The sequence below is a fragment of the Bipolaris zeicola genome (genome assembly GCF_000523435.1).
Source record: "Bipolaris zeicola 26-R-13 unplaced genomic scaffold scaffold_98, whole genome shotgun sequence".
Lineage (NCBI taxonomy): Eukaryota > Fungi > Ascomycota > Dothideomycetes > Pleosporales > Pleosporaceae > Bipolaris > Bipolaris zeicola.
Genome location: NW_006912147.1, coordinates 72,019 through 93,155, shown reverse-complemented (window position 1 = coordinate 93,155; position 21,137 = coordinate 72,019). Strand labels below are relative to the sequence as shown.

Genomic DNA, 21,137 nt, shown 5'->3' with positions numbered 1-21,137 from the left:
GGAGAGTCGTGTCAGGTTTGGTGGGGTGGACCACTTACTGGGGTGGGCCGCTTACTGGTGGAACACGTTAACTAGGTCTTCGGATTATGTAAGCATCCATATCCGATCTGGGAAATAGTAATGGGTCGCGTTTCCACGATTGTTCTGCATACTTGCGGACACGTCAGATCGCTAAACAAAGGAAAATGTGTGTAGCTATTATATCGAGTGCATGCATATGGCCCTCGTGATCACACAATCGGACAAGCGCCAGATCATCCAGTATGCTTGACTGTGCACTGCAACATGACAAAAAAGAGATCCGATCATGATAAACAAGACAGGTGCTCGATCTCGATGTGGATTCGATATGAATCGCCATACTCTATGGTAAGACAGCTGTGCATACTATACCTTCTCTAATGCTAGATCATGCGGTGCTTGGCTATTAGTCTCCATATCAACCACAGTGGGTTGCGCTGATGATATAAGTAATACAGTTACATGCATGCATGCAGGGATTGCGTCCCAAGCAGACGAAACCGATCGGCAATCAGTGGAATTTGACACGTGTAGTTGGGGTGATCCAAGTTGAAGATGTGCGCGAGCCGCGAGAATACAGTGCAGGGTTCCGGCGATGATCGCTTGATCGCTAAGGCTATGGCGGACCCGGCGCATGTTTCTGCATCGCAAACCCTTCTGCCAGCATGTTGATTTTGCAAAAGTCGAATGGCCAGGCCCGGAGAGAAGGCCATGGCCAGCGCTGGTCGTGCACTGTCCTGGCGCCTATTGGGCCAACATGCAGAGTTGCGTCATTCTCTTTGCGCCAGGAGAGCGGTCGGGGGTGAAGATGGCGTTCTAGAATCGCTCGGGCTGTCGTGACTGCCCTGCTCCTGACCTGTCTATGTGCCGATACACACAGAGTACACACATACAGCAGCATCTTCCGGGCGGGCGACTGCTGAGAAAAATCCTCGACGCATTGCAGCCTCGGCAGCTGGCAGAAGCTTCTTTGCCCCGTGCGCTAATCGATTGGTCTGGTCTAGAAGTGATCTGCCCGCCTCTACGCCTCGTCGTTCAATCCCCACTTCGAGTGCCCATCGACTGTACTCTCCTCTGTTCTGCAGGCGTTCTTCCTAACGTCTCCCGCCGTCACTCCGCCCACTAGCCCCAGAGGCGCCTTCAGCCTTTCCTCGCTCTCTCGCTTTGTTGCACGCGACTGCCCCTATGCCTGTGCTAGGAAGCCCGCTGCTCGCCGCCGCCCAGTCTCCTTGAGACGATCAGCCTCCCGGCGTCCTTCCTTCGGTGCTACGGCTATTATCTCCGCGCCGACCAGGGTGCGACAAACAGTCTTGCATACCTACATACACCTTGTCACGACCCCGTCGCCGTAATGACTGAAGATATCGCCGGCAATGAGGGCGATTACTTCGCAATGGAGTCGCGCTCCCGCCCAGAGTCGCCCAGCTCGATACGTAGCGATCCCATGTCTATGCACTTGACTGCGCCCTCAGCCACCATTGCATCCCTCACCGCGCTGCAATACTTGCCAATCCCAGTCCTTGTCTTGTCGTCACAAAAGACTGTAATACTAGCCAATGAAGCCATGGGCCGCTTGTTCAACATTGATTTTGAAAGTATTCATCATCTCTCCATAACAGAGGCCTTGCAGGGCAAGACCATGGGAGAACTGGGTATAGATATTATACAAAACGGTTCTCCGATCTTGATCACATGGGAGGTTGGTGTTCATGTGCATGGTATTTTTTTAATCCGAGTCAGCTAACGCATGTCATATCTAGGCCTTCCTCGATTGCGTTGTAAACGATGCAGTGGCGGACAACGTGGACACAGACGGAGACTCTTATATGGCGAGCGGGCACACCACACCCACTGCAGACAACACCGGTTATCAACAGGGAAACGAGCAAGCCCAATCTCTGCCGCCTCTGAGTAGTACAAACCTTGCACGGACTACGGTACATGATGTATCTATGGATGTGGTTGTCGTACCACTTGCTCTAGGCTCCGACGACACCCTGAAAAAGTGTGACAGAAAAGGATCATACAATGACGCAGTACAAGCATCATGCATCGTTTCAATATGGAGCATTGAAGACACTCAATACTACACGTTGACCTTTACAAGCGCAACACAAGCCCAAAATTCCAAGAAGGCACAGCCCTCTACGCGCATGGTAAATCGTACAAATACCGGAGTGAGGCTCGACAAGTCGCGCAGTTCGGGCTCAAGTACATCTTCAAGTCGACGTTCCAACAACAGCTCAAATCCTGCATCCAAGGTTGTCACGCCCACCCTGCAGCAGCCAGAGTTCCCTCCCCGTGGTCCTCCTAGCAAAAACAAGGGTGACATTGCAAATTCCGCATCTGTCTTTCAGAAGGCAACACAGCTCAAAGATGCCATTCTTAATTCTATTACTATGCCTGCCTACGGTATGTTCCTTCTCTGCTTCCGTTCAAATGTCTGTATTTTGTTAACACCTCCCAAGCAATGTGGAAAGACGAGAGTTTTGGTATACCAAACAAAGCGCTACTGCGACTTGTGCCCAAAGACACTGCTTACCTTTCTGGCGACCAAAGAGATTTCCTTGCGCAGTTCTCGTGTTGGACTGAAGACTTCCAACGTCGCCTTCCGATAGAAGAATTCCCTATAATTGAGGTCTGCCGCCACAAGAAAAGAGTCGAGAAACAACGGCTTGGCATTAGACACCCTGTGACAGGCTCTGGGATGGTGTACGAAGTCAACGGCGAACCGGTGTTCCATGAAGAGACTGGAGAATTTCTTGGCGGCATTGTGGTGTTCAAGGATGTTACAGAATACACTCAGAAGATTGCGGAGCAAATTGAGCAGAACGAAAAGCAATTTGAGTACATTGCAAACTTTATGCCCGTCATGGTATGGACGACTACCCCGGATGGCATGCACGACTGGTTCTCGAAGAGATGGTACGACTACACAGGCTTGACAGTGGAGAGGTCTTTGGGCGAAGGCTGGCGGCTTCCATTCCATCCTGACGATATGCGTGCAACCGCTGAACGCTGGTTCCATTCGCTGAAAACGGGGGATGAGTACAATACAGAATACAGGTGTCAACGTTTCGACGGACAGTGGCGCTGGATGTTGGGGCGGGCTGTACCCTTCTACGACGACGCAGGCCGGATAGTGAAGTGGTTCGGCACCTGCACTGACATTCATGACTTAGTGCTGGCACGTCAAGAGGCGCGACAAACAAGGGAGCAACTGCAACAGGTCATCCAACACGCAAAAATTGTCTTGTGGGTCATCGACCGCAATAATCGGGTCAAGGTGCTTGAGGGTGAGATTGATGCCAACGAACACATGCCAAAGGACCAACTGCTTGGTAGAGACGTATACGACGTCTTTGCATTTACTGATAATAACCGAGAGCGTTGGCGCGGGCCAATCCAGGAAATCCTCCAGGGCAAACAGTCGGATGAAATCGTCAATGGCGGTTACATGTCTGAGAATCGCTATTACCGAACCCGCTTAGTGCCGCTGATGAGCACGTCGCGAACAGCAGGTATCGAAGGGCAAGCATTTGTGGATGGCGTTATTGGCGTCTCGATGGACATTACAGAACTACGGGAAAGAGAAGAGCAGCTGAAGGAGCAGGAAAAGGAAAATTCAAGGCTTCTAGCCAACGAGGCAGCAGCGAAAGAAGCCAGCCGGATGAAGTCTCAATTCCTGGCCAATATGTCCCACGAAATCCGAACGCCCATAGCTGGAGTTATTGGTATGAGTGAGCTCCTGTTCGATATGGATCTCAACGAGGAGCAAAAGGAATGTGCCGAGAACATCCATCGATCAGCAAACAGTCTCTTGACGGTGATCAATGACATATTGGAGTAAGTCATTTCTCTTTGTCAACAATATTAAATGTCGTATTCACCATGAAGAATCTGCTGACTTTGTAACCCCTTTTCAGTTTCTCCAAGGTAGAATCCGGGCGGCTGGATGTTGAAGAGGTGCAGTTCAGTCTCAGCGTGGTGCTCAGGGATGTTAACAAGATGATGGCCTTTGCGGCCAACAGAAAGGGGCTGGAATATCAGAGTTTGATCCAGGACGAAGTACAGTCAGATCTACGAGTCATTGGAGACCCAGGCCGACTTCGCCAGATCCTTACCAACGTCCTCACCAATAGCATCAAATTCACGTCTGTAGGGACTGTCCAACTGTCCGTTTCTATCAGCCATGAAACAAAGGAGACGGTCACAGTCAACTTCAGCATTGTCGATACAGGCATCGGAATTGAAGAAGAGGTTCGCAAACGGCTATTCCAGCCTTTTAGTCAAGCAGACTCATCTACGGCTCGGAGGTTTGGTGGAACTGGCTTAGGACTGACTATCAGTAAGAACCTGGTTGAGCTCATGAAGGGCCAAATATGGCTTGACTCCAAGTTGGGACAGGGTACTACGGCCACATTCTGGATCCCCTTCACCCGAGCCCCCTCACAGGATGGTGAATCTCCGTTGGTGCATCTGGAGTCCATACCAGATCGACTTCAGAGTGACATGTCGGTCTCCTGTGGAAGCTCTGAAGGCCATACGCCACCACTGACCCCACAAGTGTCCAATGGAACTTCAGCTTACCCAATGTTCAAGTCGGCCATACCGGATCAGTTCATGAGTCTTTCTGAGAGTGAAAGACAGAATGTCCATGTGCTGGTTGTCGAAGACAAGTAGGTTTCTCACCAGAATGCATGATAGAAGAAATTGCTGACCAAACCGTCTGCAGCCACATCAATCAGCAAATCGCCCTCAAAACGATTAAAAAGTTGCACTTTTCAGTTAACGCAGTATGGAACGGCCAGGAAGCACTTGAATACCTGGCCAAGGAATTCGGCCCGTTACATCCACGTCCGGACATCATCCTCATGGACGTCCAGGTAAGTAAGCCATGTAAGGCTGATCTGGCTCGGCAGCTGACGAATGGTTGCAGATGCCCATTCGAGATGGTTACTCTGCCACGCATGCTATTCGGACAGAAGCTCCTTGGCGCAACATGCCCGAGGTTCAGGGTGTTCCTATTGTTGCCATGACAGCTAGTGCAATCCAAGGGGACAAGGAAAAGTGCGTGTCGTGTGGAATGGATGTGAGTACTAGAATAGACATGTGCTAGTGTATGGAAGAGCGAAAAGTGCTGAAACTTGACAGGATTATCTGGCGAAGCCAGTAAAAGGAAAGCTTCTGGAGAAGGTAAGTAGGTTCCCCAAGCAGACGAGTGAAGTCGCTAACGACCAAAAGATGCTTGTCAAGTGGGCACTCGAAGGACGGCGAAAAGCGGCAAGGGAAACGCCTTGCACAAATGACAAGGATCGACGGAGCAAAACAGTTCCGAACCCTGGAAACAGCTTTAGCGCTAGTGATCACCCGCGAACGGCAGGCATGTCTCTGGAATCTGAAACGACGGCGCAAGCACTGACCGCAGAACTTGACCGCCTCCACTACCAGAGCGATGCAGCGTTTGCTAGGTCCAGCGAAAATGAGAGTGAAAGAGCCATGCGACGTATCCATGCGGAGGAGAGGGATAGGAAATTGCGGGATGAGAAGCTCTTCTCGCTCGTGGGGCCTCAACTGCTTCACCACGAGGCGTCCGAGGGGCCCCACAGCGAGCCGTCAATGCCTTTGACAGTGGAAAACATTGAGAAGCTGGTGCACGAACAAGACGCGGATGGCTCTATTACGAGGAAATCGCCCTCGCCGGATGAGATGGACTCGGGTGCTACCGACCATGCGCCTCACAGCGTGAGCGAGGACAATAATCACTTGGGCGTGCCCCGACCGGGACTGCAACAGGTCCGGAATCGTGAAAGCGAACAGACCATTGTTGAGCAAGTGGCTCGATGAAGCAAGTGACGTTGAAAGAAAGGGAGAAGCCGAGATGATACCGTCAGGTTGACGTGCAACTGAGGATTGAGAGCAAAGGCTGCTCCTTCCTTTTTTGGAGCTGGTCCATGGCGTACTCCACCAAGAAGGTCATGCGTCAACCGTGCAGGATTTCCCACTTGAGTGGACGGGTTGAGAATAATCAAACAAGCACAAGGGCAGTTTGCAAGGGGTGCTCAGCTACGACCACGGTTTGGGGAAGTGATGATGAAGAAGATTATGAAAGTTTGATGTTGGGGCTGGGGTGGGCGGAGGTAAGGGGGAGGGGGAGGGGCCGCTCAGCCAGGCTGAGGTGATTGGTACGGCTTCCCAAGGCACCAGAGCACGTGCTTTTCCGCTCTCACGGTAGCAGCACGGAGGGTGATATCCATGCAATCTCATGTCAGAAAGAAGAGTGTGGCTTTCCTCTTATAGCAGCTATGCACTTCTCGAAGACGTCATGTGCAATGGGAGGCTACTTTTGCCGTTAAGAAGCAACATTGTATTATTAGTGCAGGTCGCTCAGAAGGGGCAAATGCGACGTACTCGGGAAGTGTTTTTGGGGCGGACGGGCGTAGGGCGGGCTTGTATGAGTAGTACTGTAGCATTGGCATTGACATGGGTGGTGAGTATTGGCATTCGCACGTTGACAATTTCTCTCTCTGTTTCTTCCTTTTTTTATCGCGCATAAAGGGGAAGCAAAAGATGACAGTGTAGGATTTGGGTGATGGTCACAAGGGTTGGGCATGCGGTTCGGATTAGGAAGTGGGCAAGATTCCGATCTGCGAACTGCATTGCACGTTCGTTAGTTTCCACATGGCAGGCCGTCTCAAAGTGGGAATTGGATAGGCAATCACTTCCCAAAGGATTGACTTTATGATGAAGATCATAAGCCTTGGACGTTAGAGAGGTGCGGGAAGTGGGATGAAGATCATAGTAGACAAGTCAGATATGATTTTGGACATGCAGAATCTCCCGCGCAAACCTTGGACATGCACAGACACTGCTTGTTTTGATTTGTTTTGGTTACGCAGCCCACGCGCCCTCACCCCCTCCCCCCTTCAAGGCTGTGAGGGTGACAGCCCACGTTACTCCCGCAGTTTCAACAAACGTTACATCGGGCGGCTTGAGCACTTGGGGCACTGCGGCACGCCGACTCGAGGCATTTTTCTCTTGGCATGCTAACTCATGATTGGTCGGCGACGCGGGCCCCATTGCGCCGCTGCCCGTGACGAGCTTTTTGCTCAAAAGAATGGATGTGCAAGGTTGTGTACAGGAGTGTACATGGCAGGGTGCCAGAATGTTGGGTTCTCTTGATTCGCTGCCTCGCCGACCACATTTGCTTTGCCATTTCACTCGAGTCCTTTGCGCTTGTCTGATAGGCTTTCGGCTCACTTGCTGCCCTGTTCTCTAGTGAGCCTCTGCTGTAGCCCTGGTGGGCGGTCCACCTTTGGATGACTCCGCAGTGCCCTCTTGCATCAAGGAATCTCAGTTGACCGGTGTGTGTGTGAGTACGTACTACCACGAGGACGAGTGCAAATTTACTATCTCTATCCTGCCCATGTAAAAAAATATGCGCCCCCGGCTGTCAGAATGCGCTGATCGCTCTTGCAGAGCCGCACGTCTAGCTCACGACGGAACCGTGGGGTAGGCTTGATGGCGATCTCCAGGAAAATGGAAACAGTGTCGCACATCAGACATAGAAGTGTACATGCGTAGGTGTACAACCATGTCTACAGCTGCTTAGATACGCTATACAACGCAGACGAGGGGGGGGAAGAGAGGGGGCGGGCAGCGGATTTGGTTCTCCACGCACCACGCGCTACTACTCGTATTGGCTGACTAGACTCTGATCTCGGAAATAAAAAAAGAGAATCCACAAGCTTATCGACGAGTCGCCTGGCTTGGCAAGCCAACACAAAGTCGGCCTCAACAAGTCAACGGCTGATAAACTGAGGGGATGCGGCCGAGCTTACGAATGCAGGGTCCAGCGTGCAAATGCCGAGCACTTCGTGGCCGGTAACGGACAAGAGGCCATGGGAGGAGCATGGGACGCGCAAAATTGCGCTGTAGCGCGAGGTTGCCGTCACGTTGAAAAGGGCTGTATCCACTGGTCTTGCCATGGTGAGGCCGAATGGGTACAGCGGAAGCGGTAGGGCAATTGAGCAAGTAGTAAGTAGTCGTAGTCATTTGGGTTGACGGCTCGAGGAGATAGAGCAAAGTAGCGCTTCCGCCGACAGGTGCATGGCCGCAATAGCGCTGGAGAAAGGCGCAAGCATGTGGATACCAGGCGCCTTCAAGTGACTTTGGAGAGCGGGATGGCGCTGCTGCTACAGGAGTTGCCCTGCATCACAAGGCTCCGCGGAGCGCCCAAAAGTGAGGGGTGTGAGAGGGGTGTGAGGGGGGGGAATGCACAGTGCAGTTGGTGGGTACGTAGTGGGTAGTGGGTATGGGTACTTAGTTAGTGCAGTGGGTGTGGGTGGGTGGTGGTGGCCCGGGCACGATGCACATGGATGGATGCAAGGCGGCCGTGCTGTGGCGGCAGGCAGCCACTCAGACGCCGCTGTCCTTTTGCGCTAGTGGGCGGTGAGATGGCAGTTCCCCGTATGCATCGTCTTGGCTCCTTTGCCACTCCCCTCGTCACTTGCAAAGGCAATGAATGCGGCGACGACTTTGCTCACCACCACCGCATCGCGCCCGTTGCTGTCCAGTCGAGTACTACCCGACTGCTGCGCCAACCCAAGCCAGATATACGACAGAGTTCCGGCATGACTTGGCTGGCGACGGCTATGCAGGTGGTGCAGGCACGCGCACACCCCTCACTCATGCTCTGCTCCTACCACGACTGCTACTTACTCGAGCGGCACGCAATGCGCACTTGGCCGCCTCGACATCATCTTGCATGCGGTGCTGCTGTCGCCAGGTACAAATTGTGCGGTGCGCCAATCAGATGCCGCTAGCAGCCCCCCAGCTAGCAACAGCGCTATGGCGCCTTTCCCATGACGACATCCAAGGCCAGCGCCCACTTTGTCTTGCTGCTCTCACTCAGCAGGGCGTGTCATTGGGAATACAGGCAGGCCTTGGCTCTCATCACTGCTCGAAGCTAACAGGTCCCACGCGCTTGAGTAGCTATGTACACTTACATACCACGCACGCATGCCCAAGTGGGTGGGTGTGAGTGCAAGCGTGTCGTGGAAGCCATGCTGTCGTCATGGGCAGGCATGGGCGCTGTAGGTGAGTACAGTAGCCATTATCGCCTCGTACTTACTGATGACGGGTATGCCACTACTACTTGGAGTGGGTGCTGTGCAAAGCAGGTACGGCGACGAGATGACGCTGTCCCCTATTGGAGCGAGTGCGTCTTCCCCCATCCAGCCCACTTGTCCCAAACTGACGTGCAAGCCTTAGCTTTTTTGGTCCACCATCTGACAAAGCCTCTCAGACGTCTAGCATCAAAAGCAACGTGGACGGCGATCAAACGCTTGACCATTGCTTAGGTGTGCGCACAGGCGCATATGCCTCAGGAGACTAATTTCACCAGAGGCGCTTTTTTTCTCTCCTCGACGCCGCCGTGCACAACGGAGAGTCAGGAGGGGGGGCGGAACTCGCGCTAGGACCAGGTCGACGACGGTGGGAGAGTTCGAGTTTACGCAACGTCGTGGAGATGGGCTGTGGCGGTCCGACTCCGCGACGCGAAAGCAGCGTGCCCGGCCAGTGTCCGGCGCGATGCACCTCCAAAAGGGCAAGTGTGTGAAGCCGCTTTTTCGGTCCCTCTTGCTGGCGCGGGCCTTGATCCTAGACGACCGTTGTTGTGCAGCGATGCTTCTTGAGTCGTCGGCGCTTTCGCGCTCAGAGTGGGAGGAGGAAAAAAAGCACAGCAACCACCACAGGGGCATGCTACACTACTACACTACTACACACACGCACATGCACATAGGCACCCACCAGGATGATGACAGCGACGCCCCATCACCATGGCCGTGCCGCCCACACCCACGCCCAGCATGGCTGCGGAGCCCTCGCACTGTCCGCTCCGCACATGTGGCTAGCCGTGGAGCCCAAATGGGAAGCATGCAATTGTGAGCATGCGTGCTAGGCTGCTTCAATGCGCGTCGTCGGCCCTAGTGGTGGTGGAGGCACGCCAAAACAAAAGCCAAAAAGCCCTCCCGCGCCTGCCGCCCGCTGATTCGCGGCGCGCTGGCAGGCAGAGAGCTTATTGCTAGCCTTGCTGGACGGACAGGCGTAGCACGAGAGGTGGACTGGTGGACTGGTGGGCTGCTTTGGTCGCCGACGGGGGCGCAGGCTTGCCGGCCATGGTTCAGACGACGAGCGGAAGGCAATAGCCATGGTGCGGTGCTAAGCCAACGGCACACACCGGGCTGTTGAGGCTACAGTGCCAGATGGCGCGGATGCAACGCAGCCCGTGGGCACGTCGCTGAACGACCGCTCTCCACCTGCGTAAGTAAAAGCAGCGGTGGGCGCGCGCAGGGCTAGCGTCGACTGCTGCCCCCTGTCGACGCAGACGTAGCAGCGTCCGGGGTGCTGAGCCAGCGTGCCAGCTCCCAGCTCCTCTTCTTGCTTGCCTGCTTGGCCCCTAGCCTATGAATGGTCCTGCTGTGAACCCAAAGACGTAAACCCTCCACGCACGCGAATTTATCAATGAGGGCTCCCCGACTGCTTGCCCGCTGATCAACAGCCTCTTCACCTTCTGCGCACTGCCCATCCCTGACCCTTTGGCCCTGCCCCAAACCCATCTATACTGCTTTCATCATCGCTGCCCTCTTATCCTTACTTGTTTCTCGCTGGCTTGCTTTTCCTGGCGAATTAACGTTACCGAACTTTTCCCACGGCGACACGCAACACGCAACCCACCCCACACCCTCCGCCCCTGCACCCGCTGGGCATTTTCCTCCCTCTGAGCACGGGTCCTCGACGTGAAACGCCCGAGCGTCTGCCACTCGGTCGCTGGTGTCCGCTTCGCCCTACACCTAATCTCGCTGGTTCTTTGTCACGGGTCCTGCTTAGTACAGGTCAACTGATCGACATACCAAAGCGATCATCATTACTTCTCTCGGAATACCACTGCACGGGAGTCCCCAGTGTCAGAGAGAATTCAAAAGGTCGCAGATCCCATCGTTGACTGCCTGTGATCGACTATCTCCACGTTTTTGACCCTCGACTACCTTGTTTCACCTTTTGGATCTACGAGTCGGGTCTTGACCATCGCAACTCAGCTTTATTCTCTTGTACCACCTCACCCTCCTGCCCCTTCCTGGACCCTCACCATCCCTTCGAATCCGCTATCCAAAATCTCCGCAATGGCAATGGCAGTCGACAATCGCCAGCAACCCCAGCTCAACGGCATGGGCTACGAACACATGCGCTACCCACAACAACCACACTTCACCAACCCATGGGTCTCGGCCAGCACCTCACAGCAGCAACTCTACCAGACAACCGTGGCACCCAATGTCGACGCACAGCGCCCCACAAGCATCGCCATTCCCTACCACGGCATGCCCGTCACAGCCCCTCCCATGGGACAAGGTATTACTCTCCCGGATGGCAACTTCGCGACACCAAACTTACTTGATGCCTCTGAAGATATCATGTCACGCGGATACCCCACTGGCTACGCTACATCCGCCTCTCCTCAAAATCAGACTTATGCTCCTACTTCGGCTCCATACTCCCAGGTGGAATACGCAAACACAGAACGGAGCCCATATGCATTCCAGCAGGATGCCTCTCGTCGCTCTTCACACCCGTTAGTCCCCTCAATAGCATTCTACGAATCCGTCGAGTCCCAGCGACAGCGCCAAAGTTCACTTGTTGACTTTAGCAGAATGAATAGCCAGCAGCCACGCAACAGCTTTAGCGATGCTCTCGACGCTAGCCGCGGCATGGTTTCCCTGAGCCAGTCTGACATTACCCCAAGGAATATCTATGGTACTCAGGGAACCAGCCGCAGCTCCACAGAATCCTACGGATTCCCTTCGACGCACTCCGCTCACTCTTCCATCTCATCTGCCAGCTATGGTCCCAACGGATACTACGGTGGCGAAGGCTCAGTCACCGACTACAGCTCCGCTTCCGAGTCTGTTGACCTAGGCAGCTCGCGCACCCTTCCTCGTCCCAACGCACTTCTCGGCGCAAACATGCCCCCTGCCCCCGCCTCCATGATGAGCCAGTTCAGCTCAAAGGTCTCATCCAGCTCGCAAAAGAAGCACAAGTGCAAGATTTGCGACAAGCGCTTCACTCGACCAAGCTCCCTCCAAACACACATGTACAGCCACACTGGAGAGAAACGTAAGTTCTTATTTCTGACTGTCTACTGGGATTGTCTTTCTAACAATATCATAGCATTTGCTTGTGAAGTCGAGGGTTGCGGACGCCACTTCTCCGTTGTTTCCAACTTGAGGAGACACCGAAAAGTACACAAGAACGACGGCAGCATCGACCACCCATCGCCAGACAGCGTCGACCACTAAAGGACTTTTAGGTCCAATTGTTTGTGTTCACGCTTCCTTACCTGTATCATCATCGGCCTTGTCGCTCATCTAGCACACCTGACGTTTGAGATACCATTGTTGCGCATTTGTCGGCCAAGATGTTAGAGCGAAACCGCATCTAGTTTGGATGTTCCTTCCACCTATCGCTGCACATTATCGGCTTTTACGGAGATACCACCTGGCCCTATTGCCTACGAAGGAGGGGACCACCACGGCGTTTTCTGGCGTTTCCATCTGCGAGCCCTTTACGAGTGTCTGTTTGTCATTTTTCTTATTTCCTTTCGGTTTGGAGCGATTTCCTCAACACTGTAATATTACGCGCATCGATCGCCTGGGCCAGGATACTGTTTTTCCTTATCGCCTGCACATATTCGCCTAATTCCCAGCTGTGCTCGACAAGGCCTTCGGTCCACTGTCGTCACGAAGCACATGCTGTCATCATTCGCTTATACCCTTTAATATTTTTTAGACTCTTTTAGCAGCCACCCGGCCGATGCAGCGTTGCAGCGGATGGTTTGCAGAATGACGTTTGTACATTAGCAGTAGCGCGCATAGGTGCCACATAGCGACTGGCAGTAGCCAGGGTAACCATCAACACGACACTGAGTCGAGTTTAAGCAGCGCAAGAAAATGACGCATTTCTCCATGTAGTGGAGGGGAGTGCGGCAGAATCAAAAAGACCCTTGTTTAATTCACAACCACGCCCTTCCTATTTCGACGTGTTTCCCTTTATTCTCTGCTCCGCCCGCCAGCACTGTGACGACACTGTGACTATCTGGTATGGTACCGTGGATCCGTGAGCTTTCGTCATACGGGCGCACCCGGTTTCAGTTGGACCAAAACGTCAAAAGCCATTGCTCTACCCTTTTGCAATGCCATCATTTGGCGTTCGGTGAGCGGTGGGCTTACGACCGGGTAGAGGCTTGGCACTCGTCATGTAGCATCATACCCTTGCTAGCCGCTGCTGGACCCTGAAATTTGGCCCGCCTCCACTGGCCTCCCGTCTGTCAGCGAGTGGGATACTTGCCGATGCACCTTGTGCCGCCCCGAGGCTGCTGTGCCGACGCCATCCTCCATCCATTGGCCCCTCTCCCCTCATTCCTGGATTGCCCCTGCTCAGCGGCTTGATGTTGCGTACGAGGCTGCGTAAAACGCGACAATTCACTCTCCACGACTCAACTGCAAACGTGCAAAGGGCCGGTATGCATGTGTATGTGTGCTGACAACGTCGGACTTTCTCTCTCTTCTCGTCTCAGGCACCATGTCGACTGCGGGTCTTGGATGCCTCTACACACGGACTCCCAATCACGGTCCTCACTCTCGTGGAGAGTGGGTCACACACGTTGAAGACCGGTCCGAAAGGAGCCTGAGATGAGATCGTAGCGTGCCTGACTGTATCCTATCCCTTTACCCGTTCCTTCGAGGCAAGATCGCCGGGAGGACGCGACGCCTGACAGCGTGTCGAAACACAGGGCTGACTATTCCGCCCACACGCATTATCGCGGAAACATGAAGACCTAAATCCTCTCGAGTTTTGATGGCTTCCTGCAAAAGTACCCGCCTCCGCTGCTAAACTGGGTCAGCAGAGAGGAGAAAGCAATTTGCGTTGCAGTAACGCCGGCAAACGTCCCGTAAGGGAGGTTACCCGCAGACACCTTTTCCATGCGTTTCTTTCTTGCTACCCACACCGGCCCCTCTACTTATCTCGGCCCTTGAAATGCTGTGCGTCAATCGAGACGAAGCCTTCACTCCTACAGTAGCCATCATGCATGTCATGAGTGATATTGGCATCGTTCCCTTGCCTTATTGGCAGCACACACACACACCGTCTACCGCTTGTCCTGCCGACTAACAACCGATAGTGAGGATGTATGCATGCGATCAAGACAGGCAGTTGACTGTCTCAGCTGAATGCCAGTTCTGTGGTTGTGTCAAAGGTAGAGTACTGTATTCAAGACGACAATATCCAGGCATGCGATATTTTTAGCCTGCACACATATTGTTTTAGGTATTTTGTATCTGCACCAACGTCTCAACTTAACCAGGCATGATTGAGTGTTTAATATACTTATAATACCAGCTCCCTGCCTCGAGTGTTATTGCACTTTGGAGAAAACAACCAGATGAAGAGACTGGCCAGCGATTTCGCTAATTGTTCTTACGGCTGTCTTGCTATGCGGAAATAAGAAGCCGTGCGACTTGAGCATGTCACGACAGGGTATAGTGTGAGAGTTTGAGGATGGCATACATCTATTGTGATAACATCTGTGTTCAGTGGGGGCGAAAACTGTTCAACATTGATTTCCGACTCGTTTGGCCATCTATAAGACAAGTGCAGTCTGCAACAAGAAACCCACACAGGGTCCATTATGCTAACCTCTGCTGAGCATGTCTTCCGCTTTCGCAGACATGAAGTTCCCAGTAACGAGAGCGGAGCGACATCGCTTGCATGTCAGATGCCAAGCAGTCCTTCATCGCCACTCCTTTGAACCACTTCCAAGCAAGCCCACTCTACCAGTTCAGGCATCAATTTAATCTCCATAGCTACTGTGTGCCAGTCTGTCCGCACGGATATGCTCTTGTCCAACGGTAGTGTTCAGTCGCACGGAAAAGTGGACCTCATATCGAGATTAAACCAACCCCGCAATCCCATATCTGATCTAATATGGTTTCAGGATTCCGCACAGCTGTCAAAATGGTCTCCACTGCTTAAACACGCGCAGCTTCGGGTTTGCAACCGATGCTCTTACACCTTCCTGATTTGTTGATAGCTCAGGTAATTTCAGCTTTCACGGACCCATAGGCCGCGCAATCGTCCGCGCTACGAGCGGATTGCTTGCATTCATGATAGCTTTGTCAGCCTCGTGATGTCTGGGTCGTGTGTACCACTGTGCCGTTTGGACAATGACACAGATGCCGGTCCACATGCTCACTCCCGTCCATAGGAAATCTTTTGTCGCTTGGTCTTGTTGTTGTGTTCATCGTCGTCTTCGGCCGCCTTCTTCTTCTTATTATTATCTCCTGGCTTCGCACCGTTCGTGGGTTGGCTCGATTCGCGCGTAGGGAAGGATGAGGTCGGCGCAGGAGCATGCGATGGGGTTGCTGAACCTGGCGTCGACGATTCCTGGATAGCAGCGTCAGCATACGTTGTCTCCCTTTTACTATCTACGCTGCGAGAAGGTCTGGTTTTCTCCTTCACATACCCTCAAGAAGCTGGTCGAACTCCGGCTGAATATCCTGTCCGCATCATTGATTGGGACCTTTCGCCTTGTCGCAGTTCCTGCTCCGCCCGTGGTCGTCGTAGTCGCTGCGCCCTTGATGTAGTTGTCGAAGCCTTTTATGATGTTGCCGGCGCTCGTCTCTTCTAGGTACTGGGTTTCGACTCGTAGAATGTTGTCTTCGAGTTGTAGCTATCACGAGAGATTAGCACACGCATCTTTTATGTACCGCATCTCATACTAACCAGATTGTTATCGATCAAGCGCTTCTTGTTCAGCGACTCGCGGAGGTCACGTCGCAGCCTCTCGTAGTAGGGCGTGCCGCGCGAATTGTCTGTGCTTCCATTGTTTGCGCTTCCCGGGGGCGCATTTTCCGTCATTTTTTTAATGTCGTAGATTGTAGTGTAAGGTCTCGGAAGCCTCTGCCAGCTCTTATCGTAGTAAATGTTGCGTGTACTAGATCTGCAGTTTGGGAGTTCCACGGTCGCGGTTTCCCTCTGGTGAACGCGGAGGCTAGCGTCGCTGAGCTTGGGCCTCTTTGAGGAAACGCAACTTCTAGATCACAACGGGAGACGGCATCGCGCCACGCCTCCTACTCTCCTCCGAAAACCCGTTCCCAACGTCGCCCGTACGCCCATTCACCGCGTTCGCTTCCACTAGCCGTGCCTACATCCGGACGCGACCTTGTTGCCCCGCGCCGATCTCAACACACATCCGTCATAACATCAGCCTGATCGCCATCCGCAAGCGCAAGCGCGACAACATCTCGAGTTGTCGTACGAAGAACAGGAGGATCCTACTTTGATTGCGAATCGCCAACGAGTACCGACCCTTTAGTGGAGGCACCTACGGTTTCGCGGCTATCCCCGAGTTCGCTTCAATAAATTGTAACACCTTCGTCATGGCCATGGATGCGAAAGAGATCGAGCTTCGCGGAAAGGCAATCGGCAAAGCCGTCTCGGAAGGCGAACCCAGCACTTCTATTCTGAAGTTGCTAAACGACCTCAAGACTGGTGTCCATGCCACCGAGGACCTCTTGCGCTCAACAAGGATTGGTGTCACCATCAATCGTCTGCGTACACACAAGGACCCCGCTGTGCAGAAACTGGCAACGGAGCTCGTAGCAAAGTGGAGGGATGAGGTCAAGAAGAAGCAGCCGCCCAAGAAGGACGGCCCGGCCAAAGTAGCTACAAGCAATGGCTCAACATCTTCACCCGCTCCTCCACCGTCGGGCACTGCCTCCCCAGCGCCCAGTCAATCCAAGAAGAAGCATGACGTGCCTTCTGATAAGCGCAACCACAAAACAGACAAGGTCAAGTACCAAGTCACTGGAAACGAGGCTCGCGACAACTGTGTGAGGTTGATGTATGACGGTTTAGCTTTTATGAGCGAAGCAAGTAAGTAGAGGCATTTGGTTGACTCTGGGCTTTTACTGATTCGTACCCAAGTGCCTGATGAAATTCTCAACATTGCCAAGAACGTCGAAGCCGCAGCTTACAGCAACGCTGGTAGCGTGAACGAGGCCTACAAGGGAAAGATGCGCTCGCTTTTCCAGAACCTCAAAAATAAGTCAAATCCCCAACTCCGTAAACGAGTTCTCACTGGAGAAATCACTGCCAAGAGGTTTGTCATCATGACGCATGACGAGATGAAGTCGGACGCGCGACGAGCCGAGGACGAGAAGCTTGAGAAGGAGAACATGAACCAGGCCATGGTCGCCCAGGTCGAGAAGGCCATATCAAAGGAGTTCCAGTGCGGCAAGTGCAAGCAGAAGAAGGTCAGCTACAGCCAAGCGCAAACCAGGTCTGCTGATGAACCTATGACGACGTTTTGCGAGTGCATGAACTGTGGCAACAGGTGGAAGTTCTCCTAAAGGAGGGCATTGCGGCTAAGCGAACACGTGTGGGCAGCGTGTGGTGTGTACGAGTATGTGTGGTTGCCTTTTTCCCAAAATCGTAGTAGCGGGCGTTTCTATACAGGGCCAGTCACAGAGAGACCATAGGAGATGGCGAGGCCCTCTGCGGGTTCTCGATTTTTCTCTCTGACATGTCCTGCAAAGTGCAACCAACATGTTTGCTTTATTCTTTTTCTTCTGGCCTCTCTGGTTGGCACTGATTCTTAAAGATCATGCATTCAATCTACAATATTTGAATCACTCACTTTTCAATCGAGACCTGTGGTCCCTGTATCTTTTTTTCTTCAATCAATCTTTCGAGCCTTGGGAGTGTTTGTGCCTGTTTGCAAAGCAATTGTTGATTTAAGTCTGTGTTACCTTCTTGCTAGTGGGAAGTTTCCTTGTTTATCTGGATTGTACGTAGATTGTCGTCACATTGCAGGACATCAGTACATGATTAGATTGCTTTAGAATGCTTCTCCAAGATTCTCCTCCCCCACGGGTTACCTTCAATACAAGTTGCGGTCATCTGACTATCGAACAATGAACTGAAGCAGCAAACAGTCCACCAATCTGGCATTTATAAACACTGAGTCCTCTCTGTGTCTCTCTCTCTTCGTACCATCGAGTAACACCTTCTCTATAAAATTATATTTGTACATGGATGACAACGCCTATTCATTTCTCTAAATTTTTACCTATATACGATATTGGAGATGGTTCATAGTCTCCGTCACACGATCGCCTTTTCACCTGTCTTCTCCAAATATATCACGCAACAGCGCCGCAGATTACTCGCCTTTGTACAAGAGACCAGTCTACGACTTTGTATCTCACGCTTCAAGTCGTCTTGAGCAAACTCAACTTGGCGAGAGGAAATATGATGAAAGGCACCAAACTTTTCAAATCATCTTCAACATCGGCGTAGGTTTCTGGTGTCAGGGCGCCCCCTAGCCCACCATTCGATGGTGCATTGCGATCGGATATATAATCCGGCCCCCGCTGGAGGCTAGACGACGAGGGCGATAATCTAAGTCTGAGGGGGAGAGAAGACTGTCGAAAAGAAGAGTCGGACGAGGTGTGCTGTCGGGGAGAGCATCTAGTAGGCCTTGGAGATTGAGAGACTAGTAACGTCGAGATTCCACACTATACCCACGGCGTTGCATGGTCTTCTGGTATCGCTTTCGAGATCCGCCTTCTCTAGATCTCATGATCAAGAGACGTGGAAAACAACATATTGTGGCCTTTGTTTTCAGTGGCACATGCTGTTTCTATAGAGATGGCCCTCGACGCCCATTGATTTACAATTTTCTCTATTTCTCGTGCCGTGGAAGCAACGTGATGATGCCCCCGAAAGTTCCATCGTCAAAGCCAAAATGCCTATCTTCAGTCACCGTTCTTGGAGCGCTTACATAACTCCCGAATCTTGATGCTTCTTGCCATATCTGCTCTCTAGTGTTGTTCGTGAAGAAAGAGTGTGAACAAATAACAGTTGAATCTGCTGAACTAGCCTGGCACTCACATAATACGTACATTTTGTCATCTTCGTTGAACTGCTTGCGTCTTCCCAGAAAGGGACATGGTTATTTGACGATTTTGATTATGTTGGCCTTCCCAGAAGTTTGATAATATATCGTTATGTAAGTAGCCGCCTCTGCGACAGAACTGAGTTGGTTACCCGCAATTCCTAGAAGCATTTGTAATAGCGGGGCAACTGCAATAGCTCAAACTTATTATCATTGGTTTTTCTGGACACACCATGGATGGTTTTCTCGGTGTTTTCTTTTATGGATATGGAGTCTGTAATCACTCTCTAGATTCAAGCTCTCAATGGAACATGGGGGGCACATCAATAAGATAGATAACAGCCAATGCAAACGTACGAACATCAATTAGCTCGTTAAAAAAAAGAAGTAAGGTACCATATGTACAGCCCGCCCGTGATCTCACTGGGACACAAATCTAAGCAAAACGAGAAGATTTTATATTCATTTCGTCTTAACTCGATCGATCTAACGAAACACTACCTGTCGACCTCACCAAACACCAAATCCATAGTACCGATGATAGCCACTGCATCGGCAAGCAGATGGCCTCTTGATATCTGGTCCATGCAGGCCAAGTGTGCAAATCCGGGTGCCCTGATCTTGCACCTGTATGGCCTCTCGCTACCGTCTGAGACAAGGAAGACACCCATTTCTCCCTTGGGTGCCTCAATGGCAGAGTAGGTCTCGCCAGGTGGAACAGTGTAACCCTTGCTGAAGAGCAAGAAGTGGTGAATGAGAGCCTCCATGTTCTCCTTCATGGCGGCACGTGGTGGGGGAGCGATCTTGTAGTCCTCAACCTTGACAGGGCCAGCAGGCATCTGGTTCAAGCATTGGTGGATAATGCGAAGAGATTGACGGAACTCCTCCATACGGCAGAGGTACCGGTCGTAGCAGTCACCGTTGACACCGACTGGGACGTCAAACTCAACCTGGTCATAGGCATCGTATGGCTGAGACTTTCGGATGTCCCATGGAACACCAGATCCACGAAGCATGACACCGGAGAAGGAGTAGTTGATGGCATCGGCAGCTGGGACGACACCGACACCCTTGGTACGGCCGATCCAGATACGGTTGTCCGTCAACATCTCTTCAGTCTCATCAATACGGTCACCGAATTGGGTGGCCCATTGGTAGATGTCATCAAGCAGACCGAGAGGAATATCCTGCGAAACGCCACCGGGGCGAATGTAGGCTGCGTGGAGACGTGCACCAGAGACACGCTCGTAGAATTCCTATCATTATCAGCATTTGGACACAATATGTCAAGGTTGAACTCAGCATCAACCTACCATAAGTTTCTCACGCTCCTCGAAACCCCACAGGAAAGGCGTCAGTGCACCAACGTCCATGGCGTGGGACAAGACGGACATGAGATGGTTTAGAATGCGCGTGATTTCAGCAAACAGGGTCCGGATGTACTTGGCACGAATGGGAATGTCAATGTTGAGCAGTTTCTCAACAGCCAGTGAGTAACATTGCTCATTGGTCATCATGGACACATAATCGAGACGGTCAAAGTAGGGCAGAGCCTGGAGGTACGTCCGGTACTCGATCAGCTTCTCTGTGCCTCTGTGGAGCAGACCAACGTGCGGGTCAGCGCGCACAATCTCTTCGCCATTCAGCTCGAGAATCAAGCGCAACACACCGTGGGCAGCGGGATGCTGGGGTCCAAAGTTGACAGTGTAATGGCGGATCTTCCTGGTGTCTACGTGATCGTCCTCCTCAGCGCGGGTCTCCTGGGTCTCAGCAGGGGCAACGCCTGCAAAGTTGGAATCGGTGGCAACCAAGCGCGTGCGCTGGCTCTCGTCGACCTGGGCATATCGGCGGGGCAGTGAGGTCGACAGGCACCGCGCAATGGGTCGTGAAGGGAATGCGGATCGGACGTGGGAACGGGAGGCGTTCAGGCACACCCGCTTCGCCGCGGGGCCGGCCAGACGCGCAAAAGAGACGGGCATGGTGATTCTGTCTCTCTCTCTACCGCGATTGTGGAGCCTCAATGGGCATGTAGAGTGGAGAGCGAGGTCGTGGCGTTGGAGGGGAGCTTTCCTCACATCGATGATGCTTCCAGATTGGACCC

The 21,137-nt window shown here is 52.6% G+C and overlaps 5 protein-coding genes across 5 annotated transcripts; 3 read left to right on the top strand and 2 right to left on the bottom strand.

Annotated features, from left to right (window-relative positions):
* Window positions 1-1,372: 1,372 nt before the first annotated feature.
* COCCADRAFT_5919 (uncharacterized protein) lies at window positions 1,373-5,868 on the top strand (the record flags this gene model as incomplete). The annotated part of the gene is made up of 8 exons (XM_007715124.1): window positions 1,373-1,720; window positions 1,782-2,433; window positions 2,490-3,867; window positions 3,948-4,700; window positions 4,757-4,907; window positions 4,961-5,113; window positions 5,176-5,217; window positions 5,266-5,868. The coding sequence occupies 8 exons, from the start codon at window positions 1,373-1,375 to the stop codon at window positions 5,866-5,868; spliced, it is 4,080 nt and encodes a 1,359-aa protein (XP_007713314.1).
* A 5,336-nt stretch (window positions 5,869-11,204) lies between these two features.
* Window positions 11,205-12,377, top strand: COCCADRAFT_98899 (uncharacterized protein; the record flags this gene model as incomplete). Its single annotated transcript, XM_007715152.1, has 2 exons — window positions 11,205-12,195; window positions 12,250-12,377. 2 exons carry the CDS (start codon window positions 11,205-11,207, stop codon window positions 12,375-12,377), a joined length of 1,119 nt encoding a protein of 372 aa, XP_007713342.1.
* Window positions 12,378-15,327: 2,950 nt separating this feature from the next.
* COCCADRAFT_98884 (uncharacterized protein) lies at window positions 15,328-15,996 on the bottom strand (the record flags this gene model as incomplete). Its single annotated transcript, XM_007715151.1, has 3 exons — window positions 15,328-15,522; window positions 15,602-15,808; window positions 15,862-15,996. 3 exons carry the CDS (start codon window positions 15,994-15,996, stop codon window positions 15,328-15,330), a joined length of 537 nt encoding a protein of 178 aa, XP_007713341.1.
* Window positions 15,997-16,517: 521 nt separating this feature from the next.
* Window positions 16,518-17,489, top strand: COCCADRAFT_5916 (uncharacterized protein; the record flags this gene model as incomplete). Its single annotated transcript, XM_007715123.1, has 2 exons — window positions 16,518-17,013; window positions 17,065-17,489. The coding sequence occupies 2 exons, from the start codon at window positions 16,518-16,520 to the stop codon at window positions 17,487-17,489; spliced, it is 921 nt and encodes a 306-aa protein (XP_007713313.1).
* A 2,044-nt stretch (window positions 17,490-19,533) lies between these two features.
* COCCADRAFT_5915 (uncharacterized protein) lies at window positions 19,534-21,015 on the bottom strand (the record flags this gene model as incomplete). The annotated part of the gene is made up of 2 exons (XM_007715122.1): window positions 19,534-20,292; window positions 20,350-21,015. 2 exons carry the CDS (start codon window positions 21,013-21,015, stop codon window positions 19,534-19,536), a joined length of 1,425 nt encoding a protein of 474 aa, XP_007713312.1.
* Between the last annotated feature and the right edge of the window lie 122 nt (window positions 21,016-21,137).